The 25,958-nt window shown below is 35.3% G+C and overlaps 1 protein-coding gene and 1 long non-coding RNA gene across 4 annotated transcripts in view; one reads left to right on the top strand and one right to left on the bottom strand.

Annotated features, from left to right (window-relative positions):
* The first annotated feature begins 3,384 nt into the window (after positions 1–3,384).
* On the top strand, positions 3,385–9,598 carry KERA (keratocan). Its single transcript, XM_067697524.1, has 2 exons — positions 3,385–4,270; positions 8,517–9,598. Exons 1-2 carry the CDS (start codon positions 3,385–3,387, stop codon positions 8,690–8,692), a joined length of 1,062 nt encoding a protein of 353 aa, XP_067553625.1. The 3' UTR covers positions 8,693–9,598.
* Positions 9,599–21,118: 11,520 nt separating this feature from the next.
* LOC137202980 (uncharacterized) overlaps positions 21,119–25,958 on the bottom strand; it is a 282,286-nt gene continuing 277,446 nt past the window's right edge. For all 3 annotated transcript variants that reach the window (XR_010932821.1, XR_010932822.1, XR_010932824.1), the window contains one exon: positions 21,119–21,179. This is a non-coding gene — a long non-coding RNA (uncharacterized lncRNA). The remainder of the gene's footprint in view (positions 21,180–25,958) is intronic.

Raw genomic sequence — 25,958 nt, 5'->3', positions numbered from 1 at the left:
TTGTTGTTGTTGTTAGAGCAATGTGAGGGAAGCAGAGGGATTAGAAACCTTATTTTGACAGGTGAATCATGGGTGGAATGGTGAATAAGAAACAGAAATTGGAGGCAGCCAATGTACAACTAATTTTCATACAATGGACACATAGCAAAATTTGTGTAATAGAATTAAGAAATGACTAAAATAAGTTTGGCTAAAAAAGAAAATTAAGAAATAAGAGAGTAGCTAAAGCGGCCCGTGCAGATTCAGACATCATCTGTTGTTTTATACTGAGGGTTTAGAAAAAGAAGAAAGAGAAAAGGAAAAGTGCAGTAGAGAGAGGAGATCATTGTGACAAAAGCAAATTAACACTTGATTTTTTTCTGAAAATATGATAGAAGTGTACCTGTTGGGCTACTAAGAGATCATGTCTGAATTTGATCTTAAGCTATCAAGGCCTTGAAAATTAAAGGTATTTTTCAGTTGAAAGTGTAGGGCTAATGCTACAGAAAGGCTAACATTTCCTAATCATTTACAACAAATTAGGGCCAACCTTGCGAGGTATTCCAGCAGTATGTTTTTTTTGTTTTTGTTTTTGTTTTTTTGCGGTACGCGGGCCTCTCACTGTTGTGGCCTCTCCCGTTGCGAAGCACAGGCTCCGGACGCGCAGGCTCAGCGGCCACGGCTCACGGGCCTAGCCGCTCCGCGGCATGTGGGATCTTCCCGGACCGGGGCACGAACCCGTGTCCCCTGTATCGGCAGGCGGACTCTCAACCACTGCGCCACCAGGGAAGCCCCCAGCAGTATGTTGTAGATGACAAAACTGTGTTTAGGAGAAAAGAAGTAAGTGGTTCAGAAAAAATTTTTTGAGTCCAGTGCTCTCCCCTCTTCACTGTGTTCTATCTTTGATAATATTTATGTGGGCAGTGTTGAATGAGTGATATCAATACAACTCCCTTTTCCCAGAATATGATAGATTTTGAAAAACAAAATGATTACGATCAATCAGCAGGGTAATATCTGAAAATGAGATTTTCAAAACTTTTTGTCTTTCCTTAAGAGGCATACCATTTTTTTCCCTCAAATTACAAGAACTGGAAGACATATTATCCTAAACTTGTATGTTAAAGAAAAACAAAACACAAAACAGTGCAGCAGAATGTCCTATAATGGCCTAAATGCAGAACATCTTTTATAATGCAGGAAAGAAAAATCTCATTTTAATAATTATTTGGAATAAAGCTTCCACTATGAAATAGAGACACAAAAATTATTTCTATAAAACAATTATTTCTATACACCATATTTAGTGCCAACATCAGGTAGAGCTTTCCTGATTTCACTTTTAAATTTTTCAAATACATTTTTTATCTTTTACCCCTTGACCAAAAACAATATATCTAAATGTAATCCCAGCATCTGTTTTATACAAAAAAATGAATAAAATATTTGCATATAAACAGAAAACATTGGTCTTTATGTCTTTGTATCCAATTTTTTAAAAAGATCATCTAGAGAAAAATGCTTTAAAATCTTTTTGTTGTAGTTGAAATCAAAACTGCTTTTAGTTTCTTGCTGTTAGATCAGGTCTCCAGATCAGTGCATTACAATATCTTTGGGACTGTGAACTCAGAATGAAAGTTGCACTGAATTTTGTTATAGGTTCTTGAGATTAAAGTCAGAATTTCCTGTGCTGGGCTATCTAGGTACTGAGGTGCTGTGGTTGTTGGAGGGGTTAAAGCTGGAGCCATGGATGCATATATATTAGGGAGGATTCACCAAAACACGACAGTGGAGCCTGGGTCAATCCATTACTTTGAATGAGCAGTGACCAATAGAAAGGGACGAGGAAGATCCAAGAAAACTGAGGTAAGCGGTGTTCTGAAGCTCTGTCAAAGTGGAAACAATAGATCAAAGGTGTTCATGGTGACTGGTCAGAGGAGGTTTTCTTTTTTCTCGTAGGAGGCTAGACAGCATAAAATAAAAACAAATTCTTCTAGTCAAAGTTTTTTTTTTTTTTTCTTAACTGATTTTAGCAAACTTCAGATCCAGACACAGGACTCAGCGATACATTCCTGGACAGCAAGGTAAACTATTTTATGCTTTTCAAAACTCTTAAAGTTAAGAATTCAAAGTTATGATTCATCAGAGGCAGGGTTACTGCTTCAATAACTAAAGCAAATCCCTATTCTGAAAAAAAAAATAATGTTTTAATGTGTCTCTGTTGGAAGATGACCAGAGCAGTATTCTGCAATCGCAAGAAATTTGACAGCTTGCAGAAGCTGCCCTGTGCTTGTCATTTCCCTCGATTTAGGGCAAAATTGAAAGATCAGCATTTCTAAATGATGCTGATTTTATCTCTTCCTAAGGAATCAGTGAAATTTATTTGGTCTTTATTACCAAGTGTTTGAACTAAATGTACATTGATAAGAACGTTATTGTTATATAGATACATATTATTTTCCTGTTGGGATAGTTCTTTGTTCCCATAACCTTGTTGAAACTCAACGGGGAGGATTTATGTCTTTTAAATGTATCACATATCAGTAAGTGTTAACCTTTGCTCTGTTAGCATCCATACTGAAAATATGGAGATCCACCTGTATCCTGAGCATGTTCTTTGTTTTGTTTCTTATCAACCATAGTAACACTGCTTACTTATGTAAGTGTGATATATATCTGTATCAACATCTATAGCTATATCTATATAGAGAGTTTCATAATCCAAATTTCTTGGCTAAACAACTTGATCCTCTACTTAAAATATTAGAAGTCTTTCCCTAAACCCCCAAAATAAAACTTACCTGAGAAGTTGAGCAACAGAGCAAGAGATTAATCACACATTTTTCTTCAAATCCTAAAATTTTCCTTCACAAAAAGTTGCTAAAATGTTCTTTGATCTCTCTATTTCTTTGGTTGAAGGGCCAAAGAGCCTGGGAAATCTCATCCAGATGTTCTGCTCATTTAGGAGTAAAAGTGAAAACATATGCCAACTTCTTAGGAACAACATAGACTCTGAATTTGAGTTATTAAAAGGTCACTTTTTTGTACTCGTGTGTTCAACTCTGGATTTCAGTTAACTTCCTTGCATTAAATAGCTTGAAATGGAAAAGCACTTAAGAGTTCCTAAAATTTGCTTTTTCTTTCTTGGTTTTCATTGTGATTGGGTTAAAACCAGAAAGTTACAAGTTGGTGAGTCAGTTTCAGTGCTTGCAAAAGTGCTTTGCAGATAGTGCCCACTAAATAGATGGGTATTCGTTGATAAATATGCATAAAATGCTGACATGTCTTTACCTCCCCACCCCCCTTGAAGAAGCAATGTTTATGGATCATTTTGGCGCATGCAGTTATCTAAAGGTCAAGATCGTTAAACATCTGACAATTGTATCCCTTACTCTAGGTACTAAAATGGCAACCACAATCTGTTTCATCATCTGGGTGTTATTCATAACAGATACTGTATGGACTCGAAGTGTGAGACAGGTTTATGAGCCAAATGATCCAGAGGACTGGATGATGCATGATTTCCATTGTCCCAGGGAATGTTTCTGTCCCCCCAGTTTCCCTACCGCTTTGTACTGTGAAAACCGGGCTCTCAAAGCAATCCCTGCTATACCATCAAGGATCTGGTATCTTTATCTTGAAAACAACCTGATAGAAACCATTCCTGAGAAGCCATTCGAGAATGCCACCCAGCTGAGATGGATAAATCTAAACAAGAACAAAATAACCAACTATGGAATTGAAAAAGGAGCCCTGAGCCAACTGAAGAAGCTGCTTTTCTTATTTCTGGAAGATAATGAGCTAGAGGAGGTACCTTCTCCATTGCCAAGAAGTTTAGAACAATTACAATTAGCTAGAAACAAGGTGTCCAGAATTCCTCAAGGGACCTTTAGCAATCTGGAGAACCTGACCCTTCTTGACCTGCAGCACAATAAACTATTAGACAATGCCTTTCAAAGAGACACCTTTAAAGGACTCAAGAACCTCATGCAGCTAAATATGGCTAAGAACTCCCTGAGGAATATGCCACCAAGATTACCAGCCAACACTATGCAGCTGTTTTTAGACAACAATTCCATTGAAGGAATACCAGAAAATTATTTTAATGTGATTCCTAAAGTGGCCTTCCTGAGACTCAACCACAACAAATTATCAGATGCTGGCCTCCCTTCTAGTGGTTTTAATGTATCATCAATTCTAGATCTTCAACTGTCTCACAATCAACTCACAAAGGTCCCCAAAATCAGTGCTCATCTGCAGCACCTTCACCTCGATCATAACAAAATTAAAAGTAAGTAACCATCAGGGTGTGTCTTTGACTAAGATATTCATGGTTATTAAATTTATTCTATATCTTCTTTAAGAATATCAATAATGTTCATTTTCTCTCCAGCTCTCATGCCCTTAGATATTTTTTTAGTGTATTTTCAAGTTTTGTCTATTCACAGACAGTGTCGATGAACCAAGAAGTTCAAATGTTCAAATTGCAAATTGAAAAGTGGATTTTAGTAATCTACAGAGGGCTATTACCTGTTGGAGAAACTAAATGTCTCTATCTTCTTTTACTCTGAGGAGATTCTGATATTTCTGCCTCGGTGGGCAGACTTATTGAAGAAAGTGTACCCCAGCCACAAGCAACCTCATGAATAGTAATAGAAGGAATATGATTTAGGAGGTATCAGGAAGGGACCTCTGTCCTGAAACCTACAGGACAGCTGATGCCTACAATCACCCTAGTTAGAATGTCTGCTTTAGATCAGTGGGTTTCTCAAACTTTAGAGTACACAAATGGATGGCCCCATCACAGAGCTTCTGGTTGAGTAGGTCTGGTGGGACCTGAGACTTTTCATTTCTAGCAAGTTTCCTAGGGATGCTGAGATTGATGTTCTGGGGACCATACATGGGAAACCAATATTGTACTTTAAGGCTTTGCTCAATTGAAATTGAAATAAATTCCCTGGAAGTTGGCAACTCCTTAGGACTAATGGCAGTCAACAAGGTAGAATATACACTCCTTTCCTGAAAATAGCTTTTTTTTAAAACATCCTTATTGGAGTACAATTGCTTTACAGTGTTGTGTTAGTTTCTGCTGTATAACAAAGTGAATCAGCTATATGTATACATATATCCCCATATCCCCTCCCTCTTGCGTCTCCCTCCCACCCTCCTTATCCCACCCCTCTAGGTGGTCGCAAAGCACCGAGCTGATCTCCCTGTGCCATGCAGCTGCTTCCCACTATCTATCTATTTTACATTTGGTAGTGTATATATGTCAATGCTACTCTCTCACTTCGTCCCAGAGTACCCTTCCCCCTCCCCGTGTGAGAGATGAGTGCAAAGTGTCTTGGAGGCAGAGGTGCCATGAAGGGAACAAGTGGTTATAGAAAGAAGGGGCTGGAGACGTTACAGGCAAACTTAGCATCTTCACAATTATGCCTGAGACCAGGATGACTCAGGTGTAGATGCAGACGATATCTTGGTCCAGCTACAGGGGATGATACCAGCCTGGCAAGTATCCATGCATGCTCCACCCTAGCACAAGCCCTTTGGAAAGCTAATCTTGAAGAGGTTTCTGAACAACCTTATAAAATACATCCCTAAAATGAGAATCAATTGGATAGTTTGCAGGAAAATGACACAGATAATTGTCAGAAGGTTGTGCTGCCTGCTTATTACTCACTAAACTTTTCATTAAGCAAATAATTACATAAACATCCAACCTATAAGAATAGACTATTTTGCACTGGGTACTCTTCAGTTTTTCAGTATTTTTTGGTTTTTTTCTAACAGCATACTTGAGCATAAAATCCAGGAACTCATGAGCAGGCTGCTCCCACCGCAGTGAGTTTTTTCCATGGTGATGAGACACATTGTTTAATCTTGTAGTTAAAGCAAAAGATGCAACAGAAAAAAAAAATGTTAATAGCTGAATCTGTGCACTGAACCGAATAGTACAGCAGCTAATATCAACCTAAATAAATGTAATTTTTTTTCCTGATGAAAGTTCTGTGCTTCTACAGGTGCATTCCTTACCTGACAGCAAAAGTCCCATAGACATTTGATGTAGGAAGTTAATTTAAAGGGATTCCACATAGAGCACATTTGTGAATTGGGAATTCCCCTGAAGTGGGAACTTGAGAATGAGAGTGTTCAGGAGTGAGATAGCAAAATTCAACACATAGTTGGGCACCTATGCTAGGTACTTACATAGTTTTACAAAGTTACACAAAGAAGAGGACTCTGTTCTTCCTCCACTTTTATTTTAGAGCGTTTTTTTCAAAGTTTTCTCATATATTTCTATTTTCCAATCATTCTCATACCTTAATGTGCATCAGAATCACCTGGAGGGCTTATAAAACACAGGCTGCTGGGCTTCAGCCTCTGGGTTTCCCACCTAACAGGTATGGGGTGGGGTCTAACCACGCAGTTCTCAGGTAGTATGGACGCTGCTGGTCCAGGGACCACACTTTAAGAACCACAAATTAATCATCAAAAGAACCTTGTGTGCTATTATTAGGAATTTCTGAAGAAAGAAAAACTGAGGCTCAACTAAGTGAGGCTGTTTTTCCAAGGACAAAGGATAAGTATAATAGCCAGGACCTGAACCTAAGGTTTCCCATATTAGGTGTTTTTTCCCCCACTCCAACGTTATTATCATAGCACATTTTTCTTCAATGCCTAGAATATGAGACTTAAGACAAATTTCTATCAATAGAGGTAAAAATCGTTTTCACAGCAACAACATCAACAAAGAGAAATTGATTTACTTGCTGCTTAATGTAGATATCAAGCATGGTCATTTCTATATTCCAAGAAAAGAAATGGAAAAGAAGAATTTCCCTGGCAAGAGTTCTTGGCTCACCATTATATCACAATGCATTATAATAACTGCTAAAGTACTTACTTCTTCTTACCTCATAATCTAGTCTAGTTGTTAATGAAGTGGTTGCCAAGAAACATACCTCTTATATGAAGAGTTCTCAGAATTTATAGGACAGTGAACTTTTCTTGTCCAAAATGATGGAAATACTTATTTCTTCTGAACACCTTAGGGGGCTTTAAATTTGACAAAAATGTTATCTATTCGAACAAGTTACTTCTTGGTACTCTCAGAAACATTATAATTAATTTATGAAAATATAATTAAATTTAGAATGCTTGTTTTTACATTCTATTTATTCACCCATGCATGGGTTATGGGTCATGAGGGTGATAAGGATAGGAGATAACACATCAGAAAGGACATAATCTCTCCAGCAGGCAAGGGACCCTGTGTAGTAGGAAAGGGATGAGGCTGGGACTCCGCTCTGCCTCTTACTTGCTGAAATACCTGGTGCACATTGCCTTACCCGTCGGAACCACTCTCTCAGCAATGCCCAGGTGGGGAGAATAATAATGTTGCCCAATACAGGTTGTGTCATGATAAGGTTATCATATATGTAAGAAAAAGTACCTTGATGAATATAAATCTGCTATACAGAGTCATTATTTTTAGCAAGTTGAATTCACAAAATGGCATAAGATCAGAACAAAGCACCCTCACTGTAAGCATAAAATCCTTCAGAACAAGTCAGTGTGCACAAAAGGAAGGTCATTGCCAAAGTTAGTTGGGTCTTATCTTCTAAGGGAAGATCTCTTCCTCAAAACAGTTTCAAAATAGGATTTAAGAGTACATGAATTCATGGTTGAGATCAGCTATTATGCACACTTGTCAGAATTTCGCTGGTTTAAGAGGCTTTCTCTCCTGAATGCTCCTAACTTCAGTATAGACATTGATGCCAAGGGCTCTGATCCAAGGCAGGTGCATGATTTCTCACATCTTAACCATATGAAAAGGCTGACGGGATAGTTCCTGGTTTGAATTTTTGTAATTCAGTTCTTGGCAAATGTTTCCTTTCCAATTAAATACACTTAAGTATGGAGATTCAAGGTTGTTTTCTGCAAATATCACATATGTAAAGTTATATTAATTGCACTTTATAAAAAACTTATCATCATGTACTACTAGTTTGAGTGTTTGCATTTTTTTAAGGTAACTTTCAAGCACCTTCTCTAATAATAGACTGGCTTTCTTCCTTTGCATCCATACTCCTCCATTCCACCATGCACCTACCCATTCTTTCAGTACCAACTCTGAACCATTGTTTCCACCTCTAATGCCCCAATACTACCTTTCTCATTCTACAGTAATCAAATCATGCCTTATCTGGCTTGCTAAAGGAATAAGACAAGTGATATATCTTATACACCTTTTTTCCATCACAACTTTTAACAATATGTCCTTTCTAGTGGTCTGTATTAAGCATAGCAAAGTATGGACTGAGATGACTATGTGTACGTTGCACATTTTTTCAGGGTTACTTCTATAAAACAGATATGCATAACTTCCAGCTTACACGAAAAGGGTTTGTCTCTCTGCCACTTTCATAGACCAGGCCACTAGACCCTCCATAGGACTGTTATAATAGCTCTTGGTCTTCCCATCCTTAGTCTCTTGTATTCCAGTTCATTTATTCACGCTTTCTTTGTCTCCGTAGATGTGAATGTCTCTGTAATATGTCCTACCACTCCTATCACATTGCCTGCGGAACACGATTCCTTCAGTTATGGACCTCATCTTCGCTACCTCCGTCTGGATGGAAATGAAATCAAACCACCAATCCCAATGGATTTAATGACCTGCTTCAGGCTCCTTCAGGCTGTCATTATTTAAACATGTCTTCAACAATCTAAAATTCATTTAATGAGTTCATATTTCTGACCTGAAATTTGGTTGCCATTCATAGGTTTAAGATAAAAATCACTTTTCTAATTGCTTATGGCCACCATTTTTATTTGTATAGCTTACTTTTTTTCTATTCAAAGTTGCTTTTCCCCATGATATGTAGCACAGACTGCTTTTCTTTAATTAGTAAAACAGACACAGAGTTAAGATAGTTTATCAGCTCAAAGATAGTTCCTTTTTGTCTCTCTCACAGCTTATTAATACCAAATAATACAAATACATTGTGATTCAATAGGAAGGATATATTTGTTTGCAAATGTTCAAAATTGCTTATGCAGATATTATATTCACAGTATAAACACAACATCTAACAGGAGGTAGGAATTTCTAGAGAAAATGAAAAAATGAGATATTTCTTTATCATAATTATAAAGAAATAATTAAATTCAGATTGTTAAGTAACATTTGTAAGTATAAGTCTGGTACTTAGCTCAAGAATGGGTATGAGGGCTTCCCTGGTGGCGCAGTGGTTGAGAGGCCACAACAGTGAGAGGCCCGCGTACTGCAAAAAAAAAAAAAAAAAAAAAGAATGGGTATGAAATGCATCGGATACTTTATAACAAGAAAATTCTAGTCATTTAATGTCAAATAACAGAGCAATAGTCATTTTTAGTTCATTATACCTATTTCTTAAATCTGCTGTTCTTAGATATAGTACAGTGTACTCTAGTAATTAAAGTTCTACATTTATTGTAACACATTTCTGACAGAATCTTAGTGTTTTAACACTTGAAATCCACTTGAATTGCAAATTGTTCAGTCTTATATTTGCCAGTGCTTTTTGGATTTCTGAAATAAAAAGAGTGAATGCTTTCCAACAAAACAGAAGTAAAATATTTATTTCAGGAGGCTTATTCACAAGTCTTATTAAGAATATATTTTTAATAAAAAGTGTTATAGTAACAATTAGTTCCATTTTTCTAGCATGAGTACATTAAAATATATTTTCTCCTACCCGTTTTCCTTTTATCCAGTGAACACAAGAAAAAATTTATATTCTAATCACTTGACATAATATACCTGTTTCTCATGAGTCAAAAACAAAACAAAACAGGATTTTGTTAAGTAACAAAGTACAGTTTTCTTATATTTCTGATTTTGTTAGGTATATGTTATTAACAATAAATATTCCATGCTGATTAATACATCTATTTATATATATTTTTCCAGACATTATTCTGAAAAATTCTATAAATATATTTCCTTGGAAAAAGGATCATATACATTTGTGAATCACCACATTAATGAAAGCCCAACATGTTACTTTAATCCAAGGCTTCTCAGAAAATTAATATGTTACTTTGTTAAGTGAATTCCCAAGAAGAAAAAATAATGTGCAGGATTGCCTATGTATTTTCATACCAAAATTTATTTGGGGGTGGGAGGAAAGAACAATGAACATACATTGAACAGTTTTTTAATGCTGGCTGAAGGCAAGACATTAAGAAAAAGAATAAGTTTAAAATACTTCAAAGCACGTAAAGAAAATTATGAAAATAATGTCATATAAAATTATGTCATAAAAATACAGGTAATCAGATATTGTTAGGCTGGGGGAAAAGAATATGTTAACAGAAACATAATAACTTTAAATATTTGAAAACTTGCTATGTGAAAAGGGGGATGACACATATTCCAGGAAGCTCCAAAATGAAAGTAAGTGGAACATATGAGTGAAATTTATAAGGAGCCATATTTCATAGCTAGCTAAGGAAGAATTTTCTAATATTTGATCAGAGTCACCCAGCGATGGAAGCAGCTTTTCCTAAGGTACAGTTATCTACCACTGAAACTGTTCAGAGAGACAATTCAAGAGAAAGGATATAGCACAGGGAATTATACCCATTACCTTGTAATAACCTATAATGGAATATAATCTGCAAAAATACTGAATCACTATGCTGTACACCTGAAACTAACACAATATTATAAATCAGCTATACTTCAATTAAAAAAAATGAGAGAAAGGATGTGAAAAGAATTCCTGATCTGAAAGCAAAATTGTAAAATATTCTTTCTAGACCTTTTCAACTCTAAGAATTTTCAGCCTTCCTTTTTTTCTTTCTGTCTTTCCTTCCTGTCTTTTTTCTTTATTTCATAAAATATATATTGAGTGCCATATATATAATAGACCAGGGGTCCCCAGCTGGTCCTTGGCCTGTTAGGAACGGGGCCGCACAGCATGAGGTGAGCGGCGGTGAGTGAGCGAAGCTTCATCCTCCACTCCCTATCGCTCATATTACCTCCTGAACCATCCCCCCCCCCCCCCCCCCCCGCCTCAACACCTGGTCCATGGAAAAGTTGTCTTCCACGAAACCGGTCTTTGGTGCAAGAAAGGTTGGGGACCGCTGTACTAGACTATACTACACACAGGGAATATAAGTGTGCACGATTTATACTACAGTGGGTGAGACACAAATTAGCTACATAATCACAAAAATATGTAAAATTTCATCTGTGATAAGTTATATTAACAGAGAGCTGCATGGTGCAAAGGAATCTGAAAGGAGGATTTCCTAAAGAAATAATGGTTAAGGAAACACATAAAGCATGAGAAGTATTTAACCACACAGACTGAAAGGGGAGAATATTCCATGCCATGTTTAAAGAGTCTATAGTCCTAAGAACAATCTGGAAGTCACTGAAGAGTTTTAAGTCATAAGAGATTACATTCATTGAGGTAATATCATGTAGTGGGGTAAAGAATATTAATACTGAAGCTAAAATTGCTGAGTTCAAATGCCAGCTTCACTGTCCTGTGGTCCTGGGCAGAATCTTTAAATTTTCTGTGTCTCAGTTTCTCCTAATCTATAAAATGAGGACAAATAATAATACCTACCTTATGGTGAGAATTAAATGAGTTACAATATGTAAAGTGCCTTGAAGAGTGCTTAACACATGGTAAGTGATAAATAAGTGTTTCTTATTATCATTGGGTGCATATGTATATAATATAAATAGATAGAGATATGTACTAGATAGATATATACAATATATTTATGCACATACACAAAAGTTTCTTCTTGGCTCAGTGAGTGAAACAATTTGGAGGAAACTAAGACTAGACATGAGGAGATCAGTTAGGATTTTAATACAAATTAGAAAAAAATGGTATCTCGAAGTGTAAGTTCACTGATTGTGGTGGTAGAAGTAGAGAGCAGTGGACACTGTGAGAAAATCAGGAGGTAAAATTATTAGGATCTGATGGCTGATTGGACACATGGGAAGAGAGCAAGGAGGTGAGATGTTTTCTGACATGCATAATTGAATAGATGGCAGTATATTTCCTAAGGAGAACACATTTAGAAGAGAAGATCATGAGTTTGATTTTAGACGTTGTTAGTTTGAAATTATTTTTATTTATCCAAGAGGAGATGTCATGTAAGTTGTTAAATGAGGTCTATGAGAGGCCTGAATAGATATATAAACATGTAGGAGAAATTTTCTAAATTTTATTGATATTTCCAATAATTTTGGAAGAATTCTGCATTTAAATATCCATGCTCCCATGAGGTAAGACTGAGTCAGGGACAGAGGATGGATTAGGAGAATGCACACATAACTCTAAGCATTGACACATGAAGCTATGAGGAATAGAATGAGCTTTCTAAAATCAATTCCTTCATTTTTAATTTTTTAATATATGCACAAAGTTACTAGAATGTCCCTAAAATTTACAAATCTTGATGTATACATTATGACTATTAAGAAAATCAAGAAGAATAGGAGATGGGATTATAATATGGGATGGGATCATAATAAACTCTCAGTCCCTCATTTATGGCCCTAACTAAAACACAGAACAAAACAAAACAACATTATCCATGATCTCTGCATGTAAATACCATGAACATATAGGCAAAAAAAAGAAAGAGAAAAGGCAGTGTCCAATGATAATGAGAAATGTATTTGCAAACAATAATGTTTAAAAAAATAAAGATGGGGGGCTTCCCTGGTGGCGCAGTGGTTGAGAGTCCGCCTGCCGATGCAGGGGACACGGCTTCGTGCCCCGGTCCGGGAAGATCCCACATGCCGGGGAGCGGCTGGGCCCATGAGCCATGGCCGCTGAGCCTGCGCGTCCGGAGCCTGTGCTCTGCAACGGGAGAGGCCACAATGGTGAGAGTCCCGTGCACCGCCAAAAAAAAAAAAAAGATGGACTTTTGGTAGTAAGAACTTTATAACAGAATTTTTTATTTGATTTCCCTTAAAAAAAAAAAAAAAAAAAAAACTAGACAGAACAACTGGCATGGTGGAAGAAAATTCCCAGATGACATCTTTGACAAAACTGGTGTCAAAGAATCCAATGAATTCTCCCAAATGGTTGAATGTAAATGTGTGTGTGTGTATACTGATAGATAGATAGATGAGAGATGAATATATGTAGATACTTAAAACTTAAAATGTTCTAGGAACCATGCATTGGCAAGGAGGAGTATAAAGTTTATTGGTTAAAGTTAGGATTGTATATAATATATAAGGAATAATTTTTTAAATAAACTTAACCACAATATATAGGTAAAGAATGTATAACTGTCAAACTAATATAGAGAAAAATAGAAGGACAAAGAGTATTTATTGAGTCCAAAAGAAGGCAAGAAGAGAAAAGTAATAAAAGGACAATAGAATGCATCTAAAAAAGTAGTGTATTTGAAGCCATGTATTACCATGTATATTGGTAATTACATGGTACAGTGGTTAGGAGCTTGTACTTTAGAGGAAAAAGATTGAGTTTCAAATTCTGCCTGTGACATTTACTAACTATTTGATCTTTGGAAAATGTCTTAACATTTCTAAGCTTTGGATCCTCATCTGCAAAATAGAAAACAATATCTACGATCTTACACTTTTGCTATGGAGAAAAGAGAGAGAACAGATGTGCAGTTCTTGTCACCTGACACATAAAAAGTACCCGATAACTGATAGGTAGAAAGTTTATTATAAGTAGGGACTCCAGTACACAAAATTGCACACATTTTCTCCAAACCAGACCATTTTACAAATAAGGAACTGAGAAAAATGATTGAACTGATCCAACTTATAGGTTTTAAGTTTTAGTGCATTGGGAGGGTAAACAATGAAATGGAGTTGAGGGTTAAGGAGTGGGGCCAGTGAACCATGAGACTGAAGTTGGATAGTGAAAGAGATGAAATCAGGAGGGGACAAGAAAATTGGAAGAAATAAGACTGAAGTACAGGGCTTCCCTGGTGGCGCAGTGGTTGAGAGTCCGCCTGCCGATGCAGGGCACGTGGGTTCGTGCCCCGGTCTGGGAAGATCCCACGTGCCACAGAGCGGCTGGGCCCGTGAGCCATGGCCGCTGAGCCTGCGCGTCCGGAGCCTGTGCTCCGCAACGGGAGAAGCCACAACAGTGAGAGGCCCGCGTACAGCGCAAAAAAAAAAAAAAAAAAAAAAGACTGAAGTACAGGTTTGAGGGGAATTACAGAATACAAGACCTGGAAGAAAATGAGTGATCTGAGCTTGGGAGACTATACCTTAAAATGTCTTGAGTCCCAATGCTAAGACATGAGATTCTCGGTGTGGCTATGGAAAGGAACCACTAAAATGAGGAAGTGAATGTCACTGGGGTCAAAGAGACCAAAGGACTTTGAATTTGTAAGAATCTCAGATGCAAGTGCTTCCAGTTTATTTTAGCATCCTGGAATCAGAGAAGAGTCAGCACAAAATGAGAAAACTTTCAAACAATACAAATAGTTTTAAGTATCTTTGTTCAGTGTCATGGAGCTGCCGAATGGCAGATACAGGATTTAAACCCACGTAGTCTGGCTTCAGAGCTCCTGCTTTCAATCACTATGTTATACCACCTCTCATGATAAAATATGCCATTATGGTTGAAAAAAATTAACAAAATTATTCTAAGATATTACATATATACTTATAGTAATTGATTATTAAAATACCAGTTTAAAAGTTTGTGTACTATGAAATTATATTTTGCACAATATCTGAAGCATTGCATGTATTGAAGGCAATTTATAATTTAGCAAAAAAATAAAATGTCATATTTACCAAAAAACTCTAGGAAATTTTTGTTCTTTATGCATCTGAGACAGATCTCAGGAATACTTTGCTCAGAATATTTCTGTACTGGGAAAAGAAGGAAAATGATATAGTTGATATAGTTGATATAGTTGATATAGCTGATATATAATATCAGCATATTGTAGAATTCAAAATTGTTAAGTAAATATAACACGTAATTTATAAAATCACAGGACTATTATCTTGAATTTTGAATTTATTGTTCTACCTTTGGAAAAATATCACTTTCTTTGTGACATTCAGCTGAGTAAACACAATTCAAGTGTAAAAAAGAGACTCGTTGTCAGTTCTTAAAGATTTCTTAAGACAAGTTAAAATTATCCTGGAAAAAAGATCAGAACAGTACAATCGCTAGCAGGACTGCCTTTTGCAAAACTCACAGGAAAAGTTATCTATAGTGTATATAATGGTGCCAGGTTTGTTTCCAACAGGGCAAGAGCCCTGCCATATATTCCATGTGCTGGCCTCCAGCCTGCATTAAAAGTGACATAACAAAGCTGTTGGTTAGTGGGAATATAGACCAGGAACACTATCCAGGTTGAGAAGTAGAAACATTGACTTCAGAAAGATGGAAACAGAGATGGAGCAAACATATTTTCTATACAAGATTAGCAAATTAGGATCAAACACACAGTTTTTATACACTGTTTGTTTAGGAGGAAAGAGAAAGTGATTTAGGTGACAGTAGTTTCTGATGTATTAAAATCAAGGCTGATGAGATACAGTAGTAAGAGCATTAAGGATGTAGAGTCAGATACAAATGATTTGAATCCTAGATCTGCTAAGGGAATGTGAGCAAGTTACTCAAACTCTTTGATCATTGGTTCTTTAATTAAAGTAGTCAGAGAATAATATGTACTTTACATGACAGTCCTCTGAGGATAAGAAATAGTGTATTTAAGATGCCTAGACTACAGTAGGTGCTTGGTAAATATCTTCTTAATTGAAGCATAGTTGATTTACAATATCATGTTAGTTTCAGGTGTACAGCACAGCAATTCAGTTTATATATATATATATATATATACACACACACACACATATATATGTATATATATATATGTGTGTGTGTGTGTATATATATGTACATACATATATATTCTTCAGATTCTCTTCCCTTATAGGTTACTAGAAAATATTGAGTATAGTTCCTTATGTTATACAGTAGGACCTTGTTGATTATTCAATAAATATTATTATCATTAGTATTATTGGTATTATTATTATTTGAATTCCTTAAGCAAAGTTATGCTAAAGAAGTTTTAGACAGTAATATATCTGGAAGAAATACGTGATAAAGCAAATATAGCAAAGTGATAATGATAAAGTCAAAAGGCCTAGAATATAGGTGCTCACTGTAAAATTCTTTCAATACTGTTGCTTGAAAATTTTTATCATAAAATTTCAGAAAAAAATACCTAGAGGTAGAAAAAGGACTTGAAAATGTGTTAGGCTTTTTTCACTCATAATCTAATGGTTTGTAGAGGCTCCAAAATACTAATTATATTATTGAACCTATCAAAATCTTTAAATGCATATTTCTTTATTGTATTGGAGAAATCCAGTGTTCACCCACACTATTTTCCTCTCTTTCTTGGCACACTGAAGGATTAAACTTTCCCGTCTCCTTGAAAGAAAGAAGAGAAGCCATATGATAAGTTCTGGCCACTGGGCAAGGAGTGGAAGTGATAGGTATCACTTCCAGGTCAGAGGATTTCATTGCTGAGGTGCAACCCTCTTTTCCATTCCACTGTTGCGAGGGAGAGAAATGTACACATGCTCCAGGTTCCCGTGGTAGTGAGTCTTGTCTGCCACTCTGTCAGCTCTCTCTGTAGCTCTCTGGTGGATTACATGGGACAGAGCCGCCCTGCTAACTGCCATAGGGACAGATAGCATTTGAGGGAAAGTAACTTGGGTGGGTGGGTATTAAGCCATTGGAATTTGTGGTTATTTGTTATTATGGCATTACAGCCTATCCTTAATAATTCATTCATATTTTGCATATATTTTCAGTGATGTAAACTGATAAAGTTTGAAAACAGTGCTATATAATCAGTTTAATATTTTCCATTTAAGTTATTTATAACTAAATGATACATGAGCTTAGTAAAAATTCAAATAACGAAGAAAAGCTTCCAATAAAAAAAACAGTGATTTCCTGCCCCACCCTTTCAACCCAGTCCAGTTCTCTAGAAGTGACATTTTAAACGTTTATTGGTTTAATTTTTTGTAGTTTTCTCCATACTGCTGAGAACATGTTTTTATCATTCTTGATTTAGCAAGTTTATGCATGCTTTATTGACTCTGATATAGAGAACCATTTAGCATACTCACACCTATCCACTCCCTTATTCCTAGATTTTGATAGCTATCTTATTATCTGTATTTCTTAACTTAGGCAATAAACTTAAATAAAACCTTACAGTTCTATTTCTAGTTTCAACAACTCTAGAAAATTATCTCAAATTTTCTCTATGTGAAAAGAGAACCCTTCCTCTATTCTTCCATCATCTTCTGTGAAATATTCCTTTAATTTCATGGTCAAAGTTGTTCAAGTTTACCTTTTCTTAAACATTAACTACGTTTTCCATGCATTGCCTATAAACTGATTCTAAAATGTGAAAGTTTAAAAATGACAGTTTAGTGTATAGTGAGTATATAAATATCTTTTCTTCCAAGGTTAGGGTAAGAGATGGGCTTCTTTTCTGTATCCATCCTTCAGCAAATACTGAAATGTAACTGTCCTCTCTGACACACTAGTTGACACATGTTCATTTTCTTTCCACTATCATCCAAAGAGATGTTGAAATCTGCCATCCACAGTTGACCTCCTCCTGAATCCTCTTTGCTGTAATAAATTTAGTCCTTTTAAAAATTCTGTGCAATGATTTCAATGGGATCCTGGGAAAACATGAGACAAGTGTGCTTAGACAGCATCTTCCCTGTCCATCATTATGCTACTAAAGATTTAATGTCATGTAGCTGTTTGAAATCTTCTACCTGGAGTGTGTATGAGTCTTGGGATGAGATAAATGTTTGAAGCAGGAAGGAGAAGTTTTAGGGAAAGTGTCAGGAAGTGGGGAGTTAAAGGTAAAGGTGTATAGAATAGGGTGTCATAAGGGAGCCACAGCAGGAAGGGAAAGGAATTATGCATGGTCCCCTGGGTTACGTGACTGCACTGACTGAATCTGAATGATCTTTGACAACATTTAGGCTTTCAAATGTAGAGGTAGGCACTTATTTCATTTTGAGAGTAAATATTGTATATGCTTTTAGTAAAACTGCATTGCTCTATTAGGCTTATATAAACAGCTTTGCTCAAATGTTCCACTGTTAGTAATCCAACAACACCTCGTCTCCATACACTTTCACTCCCTGTATGCCTGATATTAGTAGGATTCCTGTTTTCTCTAATTACAAGATTTTGTTCTTCAGTTAAATATTGAAATTACCATGTAGCTTCCTCCTCTCTCTTTCTTTTTTTAATTTATGGAACTCCAAACAACTTATAGTTGATTATCATTCTTTCTAAATTTTCAGTTAAATGTGCTTCTCTTTTTAAAACGTTCAAATCTTTATATTCTTATGAGTGACAGTTGTATTAGTTTGCTAGGGCTACCAAAATGAAATAGCACAGATAGGGTAGCTTAGACAGCAAAAATTTCTTTTCTACCGTTTTGAAAGCTAAACGTCCAAGATCAAGGTGTTGGCAGGTTTGGTTTCTCCCGAGTCCTCTCTCCTTGGCTTTCAGGTGGCCGTTTTGTCCCTGTGTCCTCACATGGTCCTTTTTCTGTGCACATGAAATCCTGGTATCACTCAGGATGTTCAAATTTCCTCTTCATAGAAATACACCAGTCAGATTCGATAAGAATTTACCTTAAAAACCTCACCTTTTTAAAGAATTTATCTCCAAATACAGTCCATTCTGAGGTACTGGGGATTATGGCTTTAATGTATAAATTTTGGGGACACAAATCATTCTATAACAGTAGTCCTCAGAAAATTTAATATTTTATTTTCTTGACTGTCTAAGTATTTTACTGAACAACTAGTAAAGCTACACAATAATAGATTGTGTGAGTGTTTCTCCCACATTTTATCAGACTAACTGTTACTGTTCACTAATATACACAGGTATATCTGCTAGGTGCTTAGTGCTTAAAGGAAAATCTGACTGCATTAGGAGCTATTGTTATAAAAATCTTTGCATACAAGAGAGCCCAGAAAAAGGAAAACGCATCAATCGCTACTAGATTCGACTCTCAGTTATCAGCCCTACAAAATACATCAAACTTTAAATATAGACATGCATAATTTCTGATAGAAATAAAACTAATTAGTGTTCTCTGAAAGCAGTTCATTGCTTAAGAAGATGAAAATTGGTACTCTCAGAATCTAAGCAAATAAACCTTACGAAGAATGAATACTCAATCTAAATTATTAGCAATACTAAATGGCCAAGATAGTTCAACAGTTCTTAAGTTATCTGACAGAATCTTTTGGTCCTAAATAATAATTCCAAATATTCCAGTATTTCTCCAAATATTTGGAAAAAGATCTCAACAGAATAAAATGAGAATTGCCAAGTCAATTCTGTGTTTATAATAGAAAACAGCTGTGACTGAGGGCACTGAATTAATATTCCAAGTTATCTTTCTGAATTGGAATTATGAATTTGAACATGTTCACAAGAAAATAAAATAAGCCCACACCCATTTGAAATGATCTTTACAGATGCTATGTAAATATATACTGATCCACTTTGCAATTAAATACCACATAATTAGTTCAGGGACTTCATGCCAAAAGTATGTTGTAATTCTACCAAATTTAAATTGTGCATAGTGGTAAATGAGAATAAACATTCCAAAATGATAGCTCATTTAACATTTTCACACACACAGACACATACACATGCACAACGGAATTAAACCAATGCAAATCTGGAAATAATTATATCATCTCTTTACTGGCAAACCCAAAGGAAAAGTTCACAAGAAAACTAGTTTTACATTTAATTTCTCATATTTCATGCAAGAAATATGAAAAAATAAATGACGGCAAAAAATGGTTTCTATATATCTTTGTTGCGTAAATTGCTTATTCTATGAACATACTGTAAAAATGTCCAAATGTTCTTTCTTTATCTACTTTACTAAATGATAAGTATTTTAATTCCAGATGGTACATATTACACAATATCATTCATTGAAAGCTGTGTGATTCCAAGCACATAAGACCCTTTTGCAAGAAAGTAACTGCTCTACAGTTCCTTTCTTTTTGGGTTGTTGTTTCTATTTCTTTCTCCCCTCCCATTTTTTGCAAGAGACAGCAGTATTAATTTCTGGGAGTGTGACACCTAACAGTACCTTTGAAAAGCAACAAAGATTCAGACACCATGAACTATTCTTTTCTAAGTGAAAAGTTAGCCTTTAGTCATGATTCTTTTAATAAGCATTTCTTAAGCTATGTACTTTGTCTAGGGAAGTCTGAAGGGCTCTGCAGCAGAGTAGCTAAAGTGAAAAAGCAAACAAACAATCAAACAAACAAAAACTAAGAAACTTTACACAGCAAAGAAGTTAATCAGTCCAATTTGACTGGAAGGTAATGTGTCAAAAATATTATGCTATGTCTATATGAGATTTTATTTTAATTAGAAAGTAGAATCAGAAGTCCTAGCAGAGTCCTAGGTCCTGATAGAATCAGTTTCCTGTAATCTATTAGCCCATCAGCTCAGAGAAGATAATTTAGTCCATGAGGTTATGGCTGAGATTAAGATGAAAAATACACATAAAGAAACAAATGGCTGCTGTTTTTAACCAGCAAAAGTAAATTGCTATATATATTTATAATGTTATGAATATACAATATCTAATATGTATTGAGCAATAAATAGTAGAAGTTTCAACTGCACAAACAAATCAACAAAATTTAGAGCAAATCAAAAATCAAAGATGTTATCTCTCAGTCTGGAAAGAAAGAGATTGCAGAATCAACTAAAGCAAAAGAAGCTCAGCTCACTTCTATTTCTGGTTGACTCCAGCCACAGGGAACATGCTCTCACATCCTGTAATGGGTGGCAAGTAAACAACAGATTATACTTGTTCATCACACCACTGACTTCTTGTATGATTTCAGGCAACTACAACCTATCTAGACTTTAATTTTCTTAATTGTTAATGAGATTAATAATAGGTGCTACAGCAAAATGGTTGGTCGGTTATGTCAACAGTCTCTGCTGATTCCCATTTTCTATTTTCCACTTCTCTATAGACACTGGAAAGGCTAAACACTTACTTTCCAATTCTCCCTTTGTCCTAATTTCAGTTGTCCCCAAAGCACATTCCGAGACAAAGATCTGGATGTGAAAGAAAAGAAAATAATTTAGAAGGAAGTGAAATAGAAAAGCCAGTAAAGGATGCATTAATAAGCAATCACCATGGAGGCAAATAGGGACCCAACACTATGCGGACTCTGAGAAACTATGGAGAAGATCTCCCAAAATTATCCAGTGAGAGATGAGGAAGCTGGGGGTTCTTGTATAACTACTCCCATTCTTACCAATTCAACTTTCCACCTCTGTAAAATGGACAAGTGAACATGACTGCACTGTGAGTAATTGGACACATAGGCATAGTTTTAAAAAGTTATATTAAAAATATGTGCTGTGCAGTATTACAGATTTGTCTTGGTCATAGGAAGAGTACAGAATTTGATCAGAGACCTGGGTTTTATCTGGTTCTGGCTTTGCCACTAGCTGATAACAAAATGGAGTTGCCTCTCTGACTGGGCCTTAGAGTTTTGTTATTTGAGAAATGATAAGGTTGGATTGCTGATGAAACTAATTGTTTTCCCAGTTCTAAGTCCCAAGAATCTTGGATTAAATGCATTTTTATGATGTTTAGAGTAACTTTACTCTTTTCTTTGTCAGATCCTAAAAATTTTCATTGCCGCATGAAGGTTTTTCACTAAATAGAAAATAGAATGCCTTTCCAATGTCAGAAAGCCCTCTGTATTGTGAATAAATTAACATGGCTAAAACAAAATCTCTTTTCAGGAGAAACCAAATAATCTGTTAAAGTGACTGAACATAGCTCACACAAATTTTCATAATAGTCCATGTAGTACAAGCAATGTTACCTCAAGACTTGAAATTAGTCAATGTTTAATTTTGAATTTTAAAGAGAATGGTATCAGGTGTTAGTAATAAAGCTAGAATCCCAAACAAACCAAATCTTCAAAAAAAACCTTTATGATTAAAATTGTTTCCTAAACTACCATATTATTGATGCCAGATGTTAATCATGAAAACAAGATAAAGAACTTATGCAGAGAGAAATTTCCATTTTAAACAGTAGGACATTAACTTATGAAAGTAATGAGTCAGGGTAAGTCAGATTAGCCAATAAGCCTCTGTAACTTACTAAAATGAACCATAGTTTGTATAGTCAAAATCTTTTTTACAGGACAAAATACATAATTTTTTTGGATAAAAGTCTTAGACTTGTGGAGGTTAGTGGCCATGTGACAAATGCACAAAAAGTTACATTTGAGAGATTTGGGGGACCTTTTCCCTTTTTTTGTATTTTGTTTTTCTACAATGAGTTTAGAGTCTCATTTATAGTCACTAGCTATGTCTCCAAATCCTGCCTTTCTCTTATAGCCCAAATCCACATTTCACAGCTTTTGTAACATCTTTACCTGATTACTGCTTTAGCACCAGAGTCCCCATAGTGTTTGATCCCTTAGTATGTCCAAACTTCTTTTCTCTAAAAGTTCTTTCCTCAGGCTGATTTCCTTTTCATTCAACGAGTTCATTCATTCAAGCATTGCTTCATTTATTTATTATCTCTTCACTCAACAAACAAGGGATTGATATGTTGGCAGAAGCTAAGGCAGATATAAAGAACAATAAAATACAGCCTGTTCTTGAGGGGTCTACCAGGGCAGTATCATACAGGATAATTATAATAAAATGGAGTAATCCTATAGTTGCTATTAATGAAATCCTAAGCACTTCTTTACTCTGTAATTGTCAAGAAGCTTCCTCAGAGAGAATCAGTTGAATTTTGAATGCTGAGTAAAATTTTCCAGGGTACACAGAAAGGCAGTGGTACAGCATAACCCAAGTCAAAAAGGAGAGGGAAATAAAAAAAATGATAGCATGCCTAAAATTTAGATTCATATTTCAAAAAGTATAATTCCATTTATCCCTCATCCTTTGTATTGCTATTTTTGTGTATGTATATATACCTACATATACATATATATATAACATCTACATATGTCATAGTTCCCATAAGAGTTTATCCAGTTCTACTGGATACAAATACTCTTAGTTTTTATTTATTGACAATGTCTTTATTTTACTCTCTTTTAAATTTTATTTTTGAACATTCTTTTTTCTGAATATAAACTTCATGGTAGACATCCTTTCAGCATTTTAAAGATGTCACTTCACTGTCATCTGCCCTCCATAATGCCCTATAGGTAATGTGTTTCTCTCTGCCTACTTTTAAAATAGTCTCCTTATTTTTGATTTTCAAGTTTTATTATTATAAAACTAGGAGTGTTTTCTTTATATTTGTCTTGCTTGGGTCTGTTAGTAGATATTTGTTACCACATTTGAGAAAATTTTAGCCATTATTCCTCTGTTATGGACTGAATTAAGTCCTGTGAATTTTTTGTATGTTGAAGTCCTAATGCCCTACTTGACTGTGTTTGGAGATAGGACCTATCAGGAGGTAGTAGAGGTTAAATGAGATCATAAGGATGAGGCCTTAATTCATTAGAACTGGTGTCCTTGTAGAAGAGAAAGAGACGCTAGCTCTCTCTCTCTCTGCATGCCCACAGAGGAAAGGCCAGGTGGGGACACAGTGAAAAGTCATCAGTCCACAAGACAGACAGAGAAGACTCACAAGAAACTGACCCTAATGGCACCTTGACCTTGGACTTGCCTCCAAAATTTATGAGAAAATAAATTTCTGCTCTTTAAGCCACACAGTCTGTGATATTCTATTACATCAGCCCAAGAAGACTAATATATCTTATAAATATTTCTTATTTCCCTTTCTTTCTCTCCTCTCCTTCATGGACTCCAATTACACATATCTTAGACCTTTTGATATAATCTCACAGATCACTAAGAATCTACTGATTTATTTTCAAACTTCCTTCTCTCTGTTCTCTATTAAAATTGGATATTTTCTATTGACCTTTCCTCAAGCTTAGTAACCACTTATTTCACCATATCTGGCATTCTTAATACTACACATTGTTTTGCTCAGTTGTAGAATTTCCACTGGGTTATTTTCTAGAGTTTCCATTTCTCTTCTGAGATCCCCTATCTGCCTATTCATCATCATCATATTTTACTTCAAGTTCCCATACTTATTTATAATCGTTTATTTAAAGTCCTTGTATTCTAATTTCCATGTTCATAGTATTTTATGATTGTTTTCTGTTGACTGCTTTTCCTCTTGAGTGTGGGTCATAATTTCTTGTTCCTTCTCATTGTCTACTAATTGTTTATTGCATAGTGGACATTGTGGATGACCACTGTAGAAACTGGATTCTGTTATCTTGTTCTAAAGATGATTGATTATTATTCTAGTAGTTAAATTAAATCAATTTGACACAAACTCAAAGTTTTGGCTCCCCTGAAGTGGGCATCAATGAAATGACTCATTTATCTCAGTCTTCTAGCGGTGTTTTTCACTGAGAAATCTGAACTCTCCGCACATGTGAGGTTCAGTGGTTAGCAAATAATTTGGATAAAGTTTATAGACAGATATGGGCTCTCTCCCCTGTTAGTCCCTCCTTTATTGAATCTTCCTCCTTACTCTCCTCAACCCAGTAAAAATACGGCTTGTATACTAACTTGAGAGTCCCGTCAAGAGAAAAGCTAGTGTAGTTTCCTTCTTTCATGGGTCAACTCCTTCCAGTTTCTGTCTACTTTGTTCACTATTTCTTCAAATATTTTACCCAGTGTTTATAATTTTTATCTGAATTAGGATTAGTAATGTACCATCTACTCTACCATTATGGGGATAAGAATTTATAGGAAGGTTTTTAGTAATAGTTTACATTTTAAAAATAGCTATTGGACACATCAGATTTTTTTTTTCTTTGCTCTCTCTCTCTCTTTTGGTCATCTTTAATAATTTGTCTTTTGTAAGTACTTGTTTATTTCATATAGTTTTGTGAAATTTATTGGCAGAGATCCCAGGTTTCTTAGTTATATTATTGAGTGATATACCATAGAGTGTGGTGCTTACTTTGCCTCTGGATTTTGAGTTGTTGATTATGCAATATTACCTTATAATATCACAAATTTATAATATCATAAATTTGATTCAGATTTTTTTATCTGAAAGCATCTTGACTAAAGAGTAAGAATTTAGTAAATATTGATATGAATTAAATTGTCAAGATCCAGAATTTTTTACATTAAAAATTCACCTTATTTATATATTGCCATCATATAAAATCTTCCAGATGAAAATGACAATTTCCTCATTTCAATTTCAAATGGTCCCATAACTGGCATCAATCTGTGGTCGTACAAGAGGAGTGTGAAAATTTCCACTATTTCATTAAAAAGTTTAAAATAATTTACTTTATTTAGTCCCTTGTGAATGCAATTAAAACAGAATTATTCAAGTTATCACCAAATAATGGGAGGCTTACTGTAAGGATACAAGTGGATATAACGAAGTATGACACTCAGGTATGCAATCAGATCTGAGGTATAATGGAAAACATAGCAGTGCCTGGTATCACAAAGGCTGAAACTGGATTCTAAGCAGCTCTAAGTAATGCAGTAGTGACTAACCTTTAATGAATTTTTACAAACATCTGCTTTTCATTCTTTTCCCCAAACCAATCTATTTCTTTATAGCTTTTGCTTCCTCATAACTTTGATTTTTTTATGATTCCTTTTCTCTGCCTTATGGGTGACCTTTATCTCTGTTTCTTTTTAGCCTCAGATTTCTTTGCCTATGCATAAATTTTCTCTGTATTAATTGGGATACTTTCAATTGCACTTAATAAAAATGCAAAGCAAATTACCATTAATGTAAAACAATTTATTGTTGTATATAACAGATAAGTAAAGGTTTACCATTGCATTCAGGAA

This window comes from Pseudorca crassidens, chromosome 11 (assembly GCF_039906515.1).
Source record: "Pseudorca crassidens isolate mPseCra1 chromosome 11, mPseCra1.hap1, whole genome shotgun sequence".
NCBI lineage: Eukaryota > Metazoa > Chordata > Mammalia > Artiodactyla > Delphinidae > Pseudorca > Pseudorca crassidens.
The sequence above is the reverse complement of the archived record's forward strand: the minus strand, read 5'-3'. Positions and strand labels throughout refer to the sequence as shown.